The sequence below is a fragment of the Apostichopus japonicus genome, chromosome 19 (genome assembly GCF_037975245.1).
Source record: "Apostichopus japonicus isolate 1M-3 chromosome 19, ASM3797524v1, whole genome shotgun sequence".
Lineage (NCBI taxonomy): Eukaryota > Metazoa > Echinodermata > Holothuroidea > Aspidochirotida > Stichopodidae > Apostichopus > Apostichopus japonicus.
The window spans coordinates 22,904,500-22,918,627 of NC_092579.1; the positions used below are offsets into that span (position 1 = coordinate 22,904,500).

The window sequence follows — 14,128 nt, forward strand, 5'->3', positions numbered from 1 at the left end:
GGATTAGATGTGCGTAAAGTATTTACAATCAATTTCTATGGGTTCCACACATGTGAACCGCGAACCCACTGTCGCGCTACGTATCTACACACATGAATAAAGCACTGTAGGCTAGGCTACATCACTGACAATTCACTAACGTTGGTTAGCTGTGTCTTTTTCTAGGGTAACATATTGTCGGAAACGCGGCCAAAATGTCGGTACATTTTATACCTCCGATTATACAAGATAACCCTGAAGGTTGGGGTCCTTTAGATGAAATTCCAGATCAGTTTAAAGATATGCCTTATCAACCTTTTTCTAAAGGTGATCGTCTTGGAAAGGTAAGAATCCAACTTTTCCAGCTGCTTACCCAGTTATCCTAACGTACACTGGCTACAATAGCCTAAGTTAGGCCAACCAAATACTAGTAGTACCGCCCTAACTAGTAGTAAATTATAGAAAACATGAAATATTAACAGTATAACAGTTACAATTCTACAGAGTTACAAATCTACAGTAAATTCATTATAGCCTTGGTGCTTGCCTGGCCTTTACCAACAGTTGAATGTAGATCAGTTTCTAGACAATAGTAATACTAGACATAATCAAGTATGTTGGCCTGCAAGCACATGCTATTTTAATTTTTATATAGGGACAAAGTATGTCTCTGATCGATCAAACCAAGGGTAAGGGTACAACTTGAAAGCTGATTTCTTACCTCCCCAATCATTACTCACAAAGTTTCAAAAAAAGTGTTAGGTATACCACTATACCATAACTTGGGTGCCAATCTTTTCCAGCAGAAAAGGACCATTTGTTACTTTGTTAGGCCTACGTAATAATGACAGAAATTATGATTTTGTGGTGGACAGTTATAATGTTCAGGTTTTTTGGCTTTGTCTGCCAATGGAACCTGGAAATTGGAATCAGAAGGACCTACCATCAAGGTATATTTAGAATACTCTGAATTTATAACTCAATGTTAATGATGTTATTTTTTTACTACCCTCAGGTTGCAGATTGGACAGGCATGACCTACTCAGATAAAAGATATTTGGGTAATTCGTCATTTCTTCTTCTAACTCTAAAGAGTCAGAAAAAGTGGGATCTTAATTATTTCATTTTTTAACAAGGTTGATATGGACAAACACTGGTGTTAGCCACATCAATTATCACGGAAAAGTCAAACAGAATGAGAGAAAAATCCATGTTTTAGTAAAATATTATTTTTATGTACGGTATAGGGGGAAAATCTATTGTATTGTACAAGGTACTGCCGATCGAAAACTTAGTAAAGCAAAACCATTAATAGCAGAGAATTTGACATTTCTAGAGAGTAGTTTTTCTTCAATATACATAGTTATGACGGTTAATGGAAAAGGCAAGATCTGTACATATCTAGTTATGGGTATGGTGGTAGTTGTGATGGAGGAAGGGAGACCATAACAATGACTTTGATATTATTTGACAGGAAACTTTATGAAAAAATGATAAAAAAACTGTCGTCATGAAGAATGTTTTTTAGTAATTTTATAATTAGATGAGATTTTTAATGATAATTCAAGTTCTCTCTTAACCTCTCTTTCAAAGGTAAATATTCATCCCAGTTTGCAGCAGGTTCTCAGTATACTTATTACCATGAGCAGGACGAGTCCACCTTCCAGCTGGTGGATACAACAAAAATCCAGAAACCTGTCTACATGCGCAACAAGAATCGCTTTAACCAGGTAAGTCAATCATTTTTGGCCCCGACTTTTAACCAAGGGACCTAGAAATGGATAAAACATTTCAATCTGTTTCTCAGTATCTGTATTTGAATTGTCAGTAATGATTGTGGTTTATTCAAAAACCTGGTTTAAAATAAATATGCATATATATATATATATATATTTGGAGACCAAATTCCGTCAAAGTGCAAACATTTCTGTACTATACCCTTCTCTTATCTGTCTCTATTCTACATGTACCATCCAATCTACCCAGCCTTCAAATATTGGTAACATTATTAATGGACGATTTACACCGACAATGGAGAGGGATTAATTATATCTCAAGTTGCACGTTAAGTTTATGCTTCTGAAAATCATTTGGCTAACGTACGGAATTCTCACAATTTATTTCAAAACTGTTTGTCTCTGTATTTTCAGCGCAATCTGAGGCGAGAGCGTGAGAGGAGGGAACAGAGGGCCAACAACCAGGGACTTCAGACGCTGACCAAGGTACAGAAGGAACGACAGAGACAGTACCGCAGAATGCAGAAGCAGTACGGCAAGCACCGTTGGCATGACAACAGGAACCAGGTAAAGGACAGCTCTCGAAGGGAATTGTTTTTCAAAAGGAAAACCCTTTTGATTTTTGGTGACAAATGCAATTCGTTTGCTCAATTTCCATTACTGAGATGGTTGATTCTGGTTTTTAGTAAGAAAATATTTTGACAAGCTAACTATTGAACAATTATCCAATTTCTTTAATAAAATATTTTAGATGGAATGAGACTTTAAAAGTTGATGTTTGTGATAATCTTTTCTCTCTAATTTTTTCTTTTTTTAAAAATATAGAATCAAATCAAGAGCAGGTCTGCTTCTGTCCAGGTGAGGGGTGAGTGGTCCGTTGCCGAGGACTTGGACTTCCTTAGATTGAATAAACTTCGTCTCCCAAATATCGGTGATCCCGAGGATTTGTGAGTACATGCAGATTTTTATGTATTTAAGGAATGGTTAATATAGTCCTAAACGGGGATTAGAACAGTCCATGTAACAGTAACAGGACATATTCTAGTTCGATGTTAGTAGCTTTTGATTGCGGTACAGAATAATGATAAAACAAGCTAATTTTGTGTGTATTTGGTTGACATCCTACCTCTTAGTTAGTCATTCATGTAAAATATCTTTATTGCATGTGTTTCCCTGTAAGTCTGAGAGATGAATTTCTTACAAGCAATTAGTGGCCTTTTCCATCTGAGGTTGAATGGTAAATTGTTTAAAATAGGTTATTAGGTATTTGTGAACCGGTGTCAAAAAAGCTGGTCTAAGCCATAGTTAATCCTGCATGTTCAGCTGTTTCTGTCGTATACAAATATATACACACTCAAAATAATAGTGAACTGGTGCCAAATATTTCTTTCTTCTTTTGTGCAATAATTGTATATTAATATTACTCTGTTAAAGTTCCTGAAATGTTCATGCAGTTGTGTAAGAAGATATGCCTCATTATTGGAGTGGTTGGATTGTTCTACAAGATAATTTTTATGATAAATCTTCTGTCAATCGAGAATTTGTACAAATTTTGAAATCACTTTTCAGGATTAAATGTGGCGAAATGGAATTCTACAACAAGAGTTTTGATCGCATCAACACCAAGCTGGAGAAGCGTTTGGCTCGCGTCAACAGGTTATTCCACAAAGTGACGACCACCGACGACCCAAATATACGAAAGGTATTTAAACGACTCAAACACTTGGTCACAGAGTGGTGACAGGTTTCCCTCTTAAAGAAGAAACATATCTGCACACCAGCTTACCATTTCTAATAGCAAGCTTGGTTAAAACTATTTCACATGAAATATCTGCTATTAAGTGCATATACTGAACAAGATTGGAGTATTTTGCTTTTGGCTTCAGGGGTTAATAGTGCTCTTAATTAGGGAAAATATTTATCATAATACAAGATGTTTAATCAAGTTTGTTATGTTCAAATAATTACTTTTGTGGTTTTATTAGCTACCGTATTTAAATATTATAACTAACCAAAAGATTAAGTTATATAACGCGACGGTCCGCAAACTATAGGGCGCAAACCAAGAGTTTTGGCATGTCAGGAGTTTTCCAGACATTGGAAACTTTACCTACAGATTTTGGGAGCTTGCCAAAATTCTATAATCCAAGTTAGCTGTCATGAATTCTGAGCATCGAATTCTGATGAGTCAGGTCTTGGTCAGTTATGGTTCAGTCTTCTTGCAAGGTCGTGGATCTAAAAGTTTGTGGACTGCTGAACTAAAGTAATTACTTATCTACTTCAAGTAGTTTTGAGTTTCTGTTATCCTTCACAGATACATTTAATCCCGAAACGAATTGTCTATCACACTTTCCTTCTTTGTCTCGTTTTCATTTTGCTGATGGGATGCTTCCTTTTCTAATCTTTTTATTTTCCAGCTCGCTTCCAAAGGAAATGTTTTTGGAACTGACATCATTCTCGCTACCATCATGTGTAGTACTAGATCCTCCTATTCCTGGGATGTCATCGTCCAGGTGAGACTATAGTATCAGAACAGTGTGAAGTAAAGAAGCATTGTAGCCTATCATGCACCTCCAGGAGATCTACAGCGAAATCCTTGTGACAAAATAACACACATTAGGATTATAGACAGCTCAATCAACACAAAAATAGACAAAATATTCAAAGGCTCTTGGTGTCACTAGTTTATTGATTTTTAAGTCCCTGAACCATCGTTCAAATGTGCTAGTTTCTATCAAGGCTGTGGGTACTCGGCTGTAACGTGTTAGGAGTCGCCCAAGCTTGGAGTCAAGAAACCTTGCAATCAGCCTTGTTTGTTTAACTACCTTCCATTTATTTGGTAGTTTACATTTGGTGAAATCTTATAATGAAACTCTGCATATCAGCTGGTGTTTTATTTCAATCCGTTTGTCTGTTTTCTGTTGTTTTAAGCACGTGGGAGGCAAACTGTTCTTCGATAAGAGAGACGACTCAGAATTCGGTAAGTCTTCGTCCAACCGTATGGTATATCTCTCTCATCCTTTTTCCATTTCAACATTTGATCTCTGACTGGATTTAATGACAATATGACACATTTTAAAAAGGAATGGATGGTGCCAGACTGTCCTGGTGATCTTCTGATAGTGAATACATTACATTGAGTGGTTGCGTCTGCAAAATATGAGTGTTATTGACCACAGTTTTACAATTTGTGCGCTGACTTAAGATACAGAAAGATTAATAAAAGGGAAAGCGGGATTTCTGATAACACTACCTTTCGAACCAATCCCACATACATTTTTTGCTGGTGGCGATAGTTGCTGTATGAAGTTTGCAACCTTTTACCAACCCTTGTGAAGTTTGAGTTGGTTGCTTTGCATGTGTCGTTTGCTGCTATCAACATTATCCAGACTTGTTTACTTTCCAGTCCTGCTGTATATTATCACAGCATACTCTGTGAATGAACACCTTTCGTGTCTTGTACGCCTAGCCTACTTCACATTTGAAATTTTGTGCAAGACGCTCTTGCCACTTTTGGTAAAAAAGTCAATTACTGACTGATTTTCACCTCTCACCTTGCAAACATCACTTTTCAAGGAATTCATTCTGAGAAATGTTGACTCTGCACAATCAATTCTCCTTTCACTTTTTTTTCAATTTGATCAGATTTACTGACTGTTAACGAGACTGCCAAGGAACCACCTCAGGAGGAGGGAAATCACATCAACTCTCCCCGTAACCTGGCCCTCGAAGCTACCTTCATCAACCACAATTATTCACAGCAATGCTTGAAAATGGTAAGAAATAATTTTGAGCCATTATCCCGTAACCTGCAAATTCAACTTGCTATTCCTAAAACACTGCATACAAATTTAAATGGGTCTAAATTAATTTTCTTGTGTTGCAAAACTTAGAAACTTTAAACTGTCCTTTTTTATCGGTGTTGGTTACAGTTCAGTTACATTTTGCAGTAACAACCACAACCGTTTCCCCTCCCTTTCTCATCTCTTTAGGGTAACGATAAATTCCGCTTCAAGGACAAGAATCCTTTTGTGTCTGAGGAGGACAAGACAGATGTGGCGTCTGTCGGATACAGGTAAATATATTCTTCCCCAAAGAGGTCCCGAATTAATCGAAATGACCTCTGGTTGTTGGTACTACGTATAAATATCTTAAAGAAAACTCAGACAAGCTTACCACTTCATCATCAATTCTCAGAAGTATGCTGATGAAAGTTTCAAATGATATGAAATCTCCATTATGTGGAAATCAATTCAATTTTCAGAAAATTTGTGACTAATTTTTCACCGTTTTCTGGGAATAATTTGTAAAACTTACTCTTATAATGCTCATGTTCATCTATCATTATGACTTGTGTGTAAACTAAGGCTCTGATCATCCAGAGTTAATCAAAATATCTCAGCGTCCATGGTCACTCGGTCTTTAACTGTAGCAAACTTGTTATGAAACAATTTTTCCCCTTTATTTAGTATTTCTATTAGATATTTTATATGATATTAAATCCATCTGTTTTCTTTATCTAGATTAACATCTGCATCAGAGATCTCGATTCTTTCATTACTGAGGATACTGTTATTTCATTTCTTCCTCTCAGATATCGAAAATGGAACCTCGGTGAGAACATCGATGTAATCATCCGATGCGAACACGACAGTGTAGCGTTAGGGTCCAACGGCGAGACGCAATTCCTTAACATTAAAACATTGAACGAATGGGACACTAAGGTAAGGCCACTAAATACATCTGAATAGTACTGTTCTTCAAAGTTTCATACTGAAAACATTGGAATGGGACACTAAGGTAAGGCCACTAAACCCATCAGAATATTATCAGAGATAACAGGCCTGGGATAAAGCATTCACTCATACAACACAGCTTAATGACAGCGTAATGGGCTACATTGTTCTTAATGAGTCAGAGCCATTTCAACTGAAGTGACATTTGATGCCATTAATATCTTATAATGTAATAGTGATGTGTGGCCTTCATATCCCCGAACTGAACATAATCAGACTGCATGTCTGTAAAGGTGTTGCAAAAAAATGAGCCTTCCACAAACCCCTCTCATCTCCCCTTAATTTACAGCAAAGCAGTGCTGACGAATGGCGACAAAAGCTGGACTCTCAGAAGGGAGCAGTGCTAGCTACGGAGCTGAAGAACAACAGTTTCAAGCTGGCTAAATGGACTGTGTGCTCACTGCTAGCAGGATCAGACCAAATCAAGTTTGGGTGAGTGCTACTTGCTTCTGCTCGGAGAGGGTTCTCCGATAAGAAGGGGATAAAAGCAGTCCTCGTCATTTTGGTCATTTCATTGTTGACGCACTATATCTGATTCTGTCGGCAAATGCATTCCCAGTTTTGTTACCATGAGCTGTTTCTGTAGTGAAATTAAGTAAAATTACAAGATACTTGGCAACCTATTCCTATCAGGTTTATAGACAACTACAAACTGCCTCCACCTTGTAAAAAGAAAAGATTGATTTCATACGACTCATGGCACAAGGGGAACACTAATGCGATAATGTACCAGTAACTCAACTGGATCTTTGTTAAGGTCCAAGAGTGGGGTTAAAACTTACCGTTATACAGGACATGAACCGCCGATGTAAATTGTCATCATTCTGTTTACGATTTTATTACCGATTGTTGTTGTTGATGACATGTTTGTTAAAGCACATTTTATTTCTCCTCTCTTGTCTGGTGTAGGTATGTCTCTCGCATCAACCCCAGGGATTCGTCAAAGCATGTCATCCTCGGATCACAACAGTTCAAACCCAACGAGTTGGCCGCACAGATTAACCTGAATATGGACAACGCCTGGGGAATCCTTCGTTGCATCATCGATAAATGCTTCGAACTCAAGGAAGGCAAATTCCTGATACTGAAAGACCCTAACAAGGTGAGATGGTTTGGGATAATTCGGGAGTTCCAACAATGCCATAAATCATTGGTTTTATTGCCAAAGGCAGAAATTCCTGACATTCATCCCTGTATGTGTTGTGTGTGATGCCAATAAGAGTACGGCATGTCATGTAAGATCATAGACAGATCTTACATACATTAACAACATTTAATCACGATGTTATTCTTTACCTCCAGCCTGTGATCCGTATCTACGACATCCCCGACAACACCTTCAGCACCGATGACGAAGATGATGACGAAGACGATGATGACGACGACAACGAGGAAGATGGTAAGAAGGAACAATTCAAACTTTTTCCTAAATTAGAACAAAAGAAGGCATTGTCATTCTCAAAGAGGAAGGAATCTCAAAGAACAACAGATTAAATTCAATCTAGCATTTCATTTTCTTTTTTTACTGACCTTTGTTCATGTTATATTCTTCTATTTTGTTCTCCCAGATGAGAATGAAGAAGGCGGCTAGGAAGAGACTCTTAGAAATGCAGTTATCGATGCATCGTTGGGGGTGAAATGAGACGTTAACATTGGTGCAGGATAAACAATTCTGGAGAATCTGCCTCTTCATGACATATTTCAAAGTGTAGCGTGAGGAAATTACTGGAGGGACATTCTCAGGTTTAATACCATGATCTTGTGATCTGTAACTATGAAAGTTAAAGTAATTGTTGTATTGTAGCTCTCTCACTCTAGAATGTATTAATGGGTGTCAGCAGTAGCTGGCAATATTTCCAGACCAGGGATAGTCACATATAGGGGGGAGGGGAAGTCCTGGGTCATGACTGCTGGATTAAAGTCTGCTGTGCATAGAAGAGGTTTGCAAACATACACAAGAATACTAATTGTGTTAATTAATGAATAGTTTTATTCTGTTCTAATTATACTGCATTATTTTGCATAGTATTATGGTAACTATAAATCAAGACTGGTAAATACTACTCTTCAAACATATCTCTTCCCCTACCCTCATTGTTTCCCTGTCATAGTCCTTTGTACTATAGGCACAATGTTGGAACGACTGACAACAAGAAAAAAGAAAAAAAGTGTTTCAAATGTATATGTACACATTAAGGAAGAAAGTGATACATGTTAGCATGATGACATTCCATATTGCTGACTGTGCATTACATATAATGCCAACTTGTTCAAGAAGTAAAGCTGCCTGTATGTCCAACTTTCTGTTCCAGCTAGGAACAGAACCAGTCATTGCATTTGAAAGATGAAGCAATATTTAAAGGGGATTGCTACCCCTGTACCAGTCTAATGACAAACTGACTCACAGTGTAACCGTGTGACAGGGAAACCAAGCTATCGCAAGTTGGAATACATTTATGTGGACGGTTCCTTCACCTTCAAAATCAAATATGATATTTGACGATGAGATATGAAGCAACTTTGTTTAACCTTACTAAAGTTTCTATCACTGTTGGTAAATCATTCTCCTTACAATGAGACTAGTATCGGTAAATTAATAAAATACAAAATTTGTCCCGGTTATGATGTCTTTTGTCTCTTCTTTCCATCGTTGTCTTCATCTTCTGCAGTTGAATCTCTTTTAACTGGTTTTAGATTCTTTAAGAGATCTGGTTTCATTTGGTGGATGATGTAATGGGTCCAGAGAGTTAGCTCCACCTTGTGTGGTGTCCAGTCAGAAGATCCTAAGTTTTAATGAATGCACAAATGTTGGTTCCGTTAGTTACGTTAAAGCATGGCTGCAGACGATTGACATTAACAGACTTCGTTATTAAACATCTCTTTGGGTCTATTGCAAACAGTAACGACTGTTTGAAATAGAAGTGAAACCATGAATCGAAGATTTGAATTTGTGAAAATGGCTATACTTAAAAGCAATGTGAAAAAAACAAAATTTCATTATGACAAGTGGACATAGTGGATGATTGCATCTGAATTTCAACCCTCCAGGAAAGGGACCAGGAAAAGTGGGTTGGCTGGTAATGTCACCTGGCCAAATGTTCCACTTTACAACTTAACTTCCAGTGATCCCACTTCCCCCTCCCAACATGAAAACAATTATTGTGCCATTAATACTATTGTGCACTCAAAATATTTTCATCACAGAAGAAACCCTACCTGCATCTTTAAGTCTATTGATACAATCCCTGATTTCTGCTGAGAAGTCATCGTACTGCCCCTCTGTGTATTTCAAGGCACCGATTCCAGGAATGGCATTCATGCTCTCATCTGCCATGAAAGGAGCGTGTTCTGGTGAACCAGCAGCTAAAATAGCTGACAAATACAAAAAGAAATGATAAAGTGTTTTTAAAACTCAAACTTTTCACAAGTGCATAGAATACTATTTTGAAAGAACTTCAAAAGGAAAAGACCAGAATCGTTTAATCTACAGAAAGGTAATTTCAGTTAATAACAGTTACGAAGAAATAGATGAAATGAAAGGAATGTGTTCTTAGGCTGAAAGCTTTAAAGTGTTCAAAAACAAAAAAACAATGTTTAGAGTGCATAACTCATCTGTAGGGTGGTAAACATTTTCAGGGTAATCACTATCTTTACAGAGACGATTTGTTTGTAAAGCCAAAAGTTTTTACAAAGGATGTTCTGAATAAAAGGGATTTAAGAGTGACAAGCTTATTATTAGTATAAAAGCTGCTTCAGTAGAGAGTGAAATCTGTTTTGTTTTAGAGTGAAAAATGCACGTTTCAAATTGACAAAGTGTAAAATACATTTCTCAGGAACTATTTCATAAATTCAAATGGGCAACTACAACAACATGAAACAGTCAGCATGCATTGCTCAATACAGGAGTAGTAACAGTCCTAAAAACCATTCAAATGTTATATTGAGCTTGACCATTAACATGTTAATAGCCATAAAACTACACATTTGTCCCACAAATGGGAGGGGAACCCCTTGTACTAGTTCCCACCCCCTGCTGTGACAACATGTTCTTCTTTCTTGAGATAATAAATGGTAATCATAGGAAATCTTTTAAAGGCTTAGAGTGTGTGTATGGGGGGGGGCAAATTTAGAATCATTCTATTATGACATGACCCCACGTACATTCTGGTAGCCCCTTCCTCACAAAAACATCCCACTCCATCTCCCCTTCCCCTCAAAAACACCCCACTCCATCTCACCCTCCTCACACAAACACCCCACTCCATCATCCCTACCTCACACAAACACCCCACTCCATCTCCCGCTCCTCACATAAACACCTCACTCCACCTTCCCTACCTCACACAAACACCCCATTCCATCTCCTGCTCCTCACACAAACACCTCACTGTACCTTCCCTACCTCACACAAACACCCCACTCCATCTCCTGCTCCTCACACAAACACCTCACTCCACCTTCCCTACCTCACACAAACACCCCACTCCATCTCCTGCTCCTCACACAAACACCTCACTCCACCTTCCCTACCTCACACAAACACCCCACTCCATCTCCTGCTCCTCACACAAACACCTCACTCCACCTTCCCTACCTCACACAAACACCCCAATACATCTGTCTTTTCTTGTTGTGACAAGTCAGTGCCTTGTTACCATGTGTTTAAACCTACCTGATGCAGTGGCTGGCCCAACAGCTTTCAAAATACACAGTTCCTTGATTGCACCTTTCAAACTTTTTGAAACTTTCTTGAAGGCCTTCTTTGTGGTAGTTTCTACCAGAGTAGCATCATTTGTCTGGACCATCTCAGTGAGTCTGGGTCGAAACTTTCCTCTCTTTTGTGCAAATAAAAACAAAAGATGCTAAAATAGTAAAATGAGCGAATTCATCAAAGATACATGTGTCACCAATGGGTAGTGAGTGAGCAAGATATTGTAGTGTTCCATAAAAACTGAAAGTTAAAGAGTGTGAAGACTGGCGCAAAAAGAAACGTCTAATGCTGGTAATCTGACCTAGTTTCGAATGAGGTGTAACAAAAGAGTTCGACACCACCATCGATCCCAGAAAATACACACACACAGCTTGCTACCGTTGGTAATTAGACACTAGTGTACAGTCAGTACATACAGCTGCGGTCAATACCCACAGCACAGTGTACAAACGATACAGCGATGGACATCTCAGGTCCAGCTAAAGATAACAAGGTATCACGTTTCATTATTGTCTGCATTTTGTAGCTACAAGAGAAAACTTCACTTGCAGGCAACGGAAAGTTAACTTTTTCAGAGCGCGGAAGGCGGTTTGGGCGAGTCTCTAATGCCTTTAAGTTTGTGCCTGCAATCATTGCTTTACAATTAGGTTTATATTTCTGCCAAATTGTACCATCTCTTTACTGTAACTCAAACACTTAGAAAGAGCTGAATCTATGAGTTAAGTTCACATTTTACACTTTTGCAGACTTCTGAAATTTTCATTGTCATCCAGTGATTTCAAGTAGGAAACTTTAAAAAAAGAAGAAAAAGGAAAAGAAAGATACAACACATAATGATCAGGAATGCTTACACTTAGCTTCCATTTCATAAGTTTGGTGAGTTCTTCTTTGTTCATGTATTTAGGTTCTCGTGCTGAAATTTCATCTGGTAATTCTTGCTGGAACCTGTGAAATATTTGACAAGTTGGAAGATAATCACATCTTTAAAGGTAGTATAGTTCCAATGCTGGAAAATTTCAAAAGATGAAAGGTATATTTGATTAATGTAGAGTTCCAAGAAATAAAGTCCATGTTGTAACTGAAGATATTTGTGGCGTCACAAGTTTTACAATCTGCTTATGAACGTGCTCAAAGGTACATACTAAATATCTTTAGTGAGCTTTTCACAGACACAATTTACAGTAGGGGAGGAAGGGCGGGAGTAACTGTGTAAACACCAACTAATATCGTTCAATCATGCTGTGTACACCTCAGAAATATAAGATCTATATAAGGCACTATCTGTCTTGTGAACTAAGTGAAAGTTTAATTCATGCTTTTGTGACGTCTCATCTCGACTTCTGTAACTCCATTTTTACTGGCCAAACTTACACCTACACCTACACAAATTGTCTGCAAGAAGTTTAAAACTGGGCTGCTAAACTGCTGTTTGAGCAATCAAAATGCACCCATGTTATCCCACTTCTTTAAATTGCTGGAACCTGTGAAATATTTGACAAGTTGGAAGATAATCACATCTTTAAAGGTAGTATAGTTCCAATGCTGGAAAATTTCAAAAGATGAAAGGTATATTTGATTAATGTAGAGTTCCAAGAAATAAAGTCCATGTTGTAACTGAAGATATTTGTGGCGTCACAAGTTTTACAATCTGCTTATGAACGTGCTCAAAGGTACATACTAAATATCTTTAGTGAGCTTTTCACAGACACAATTTACAGTAGGGGAGGAAGGGCGGGAGTAACTGTGTAAACACCAACTAATATCGTTCAATCATGCTGTGTACACCTCAGAAATATAAGATCTATATAAGGCACTATCTGTCTTGTGAACTAAGTGAAAGTTTAATTCATGCTTTTGTGACGTCTCATCTCGACTTCTGTAACTCCATTTTTACTGGCCAAACTTACACCTACACCTACACAAATTGTCTGCAAGAAGTTTAAAACTGGGCTGCTAAACTGCTGTTTGAGCAATCAAAATGCACCCATGTTATCCCACTTCTTAGATCGTTGAACTGGTTACCAAATCAAAATTATTACTTTGGACCTTTGGTGCATTGCTGCATCTCTAATTTTTCACCATAATATCTCTGTGAAATTATTGGCATTGAGCAATTCAAATGCCATACCCGTCAATCTAATTTTGTTACTTACTTGTTCCTCAAACTGTGTTGGTCTTACTTATAGTGAGCAGCTTTTTGTATCTCTGGTCCAAAGTCATGGAATTATCTTCCCAATTATCTAAAATGCATACCCTAGGCTATAAATCGCTGTTCATGGCTAAGCTGGAAACGAACTTCTTCTCGAGGTACTTTTGCTGATTTTTTTTGGGTTTTGATGTTATTTGTACGGCGCTATTGGCAACGTTTCTTCTAATTAGTGTTTAGTATTAACGAATGGTATAGAGATGGAAATACATTAGACAAACTCTCAACTTCATGATCATATACTGATGAGATAACATGAGAGAACTTAATTCATTCAAAGTAGAAGAAAGGTTGAATCATTGACCTGCAAGAAGCAAGAGTAAACATGGAACTTGCCTTTTTCTTAAGCATTTGGAGCTTGCAACCAGTCAAATTAAATGAAATTGATGTGTATGCTATGCATACTGTTGATCTTGGCTAGGATTACATAGTAACATATTAGATAAGTAGCTCAGGAGGTTGCTATCCTAATGTACCAACCATTTATCTAATTCTTTCAGAGTCTTCTTGCCACCTGGTTTGGTTATCTTTGAAGCTCTCAGATCTAGAGCCGTATCGTAAAGTTCATAAACCTGTTGCCATGTCTCAGGATTTGAGTCAGCGAAGAACTTCTGAGAGGCTGCCATTGCTGTAAGATTGTTGATTAACACAACGACTGGTATGTTGGGGTGTATCAGCTGATTACTACTTTCCCGGGGTA

General features: G+C 37.8%; 2 protein-coding genes across 2 annotated transcripts; one reads left to right on the plus strand and one right to left on the minus strand.

Annotated features, from left to right (window-relative positions):
* Window positions 1-53: 53 nt before the first annotated feature.
* On the plus strand, window positions 54-9,131 carry LOC139960241 (eukaryotic translation initiation factor 3 subunit D-like). Its single transcript, XM_071958443.1, has 15 exons — window positions 54-323; window positions 995-1,040; window positions 1,573-1,709; window positions 2,130-2,282; window positions 2,541-2,662; window positions 3,285-3,417; window positions 4,133-4,228; window positions 4,647-4,695; window positions 5,361-5,491; window positions 5,708-5,790; window positions 6,310-6,439; window positions 6,801-6,943; window positions 7,421-7,613; window positions 7,814-7,910; window positions 8,080-9,131. The coding sequence occupies exons 1-15, from the start codon at window positions 195-197 to the stop codon at window positions 8,100-8,102; spliced, it is 1,665 nt and encodes a 554-aa protein (XP_071814544.1). The 5' UTR covers window positions 54-194; the 3' UTR covers window positions 8,103-9,131.
* Window positions 8,921-14,117, minus strand: LOC139960246 (uncharacterized). Its single transcript, XM_071958450.1, has 5 exons — window positions 13,909-14,117; window positions 12,074-12,167; window positions 11,184-11,346; window positions 9,728-9,883; window positions 8,921-9,294 (listed from the first exon to the last, which is right to left on the minus strand). Exons 1-5 carry the CDS (start codon window positions 14,052-14,054, stop codon window positions 9,131-9,133), a joined length of 723 nt encoding a protein of 240 aa, XP_071814551.1. The 5' UTR covers window positions 14,055-14,117; the 3' UTR covers window positions 8,921-9,130.
* Window positions 14,118-14,128: the final 11 nt, after the last annotated feature.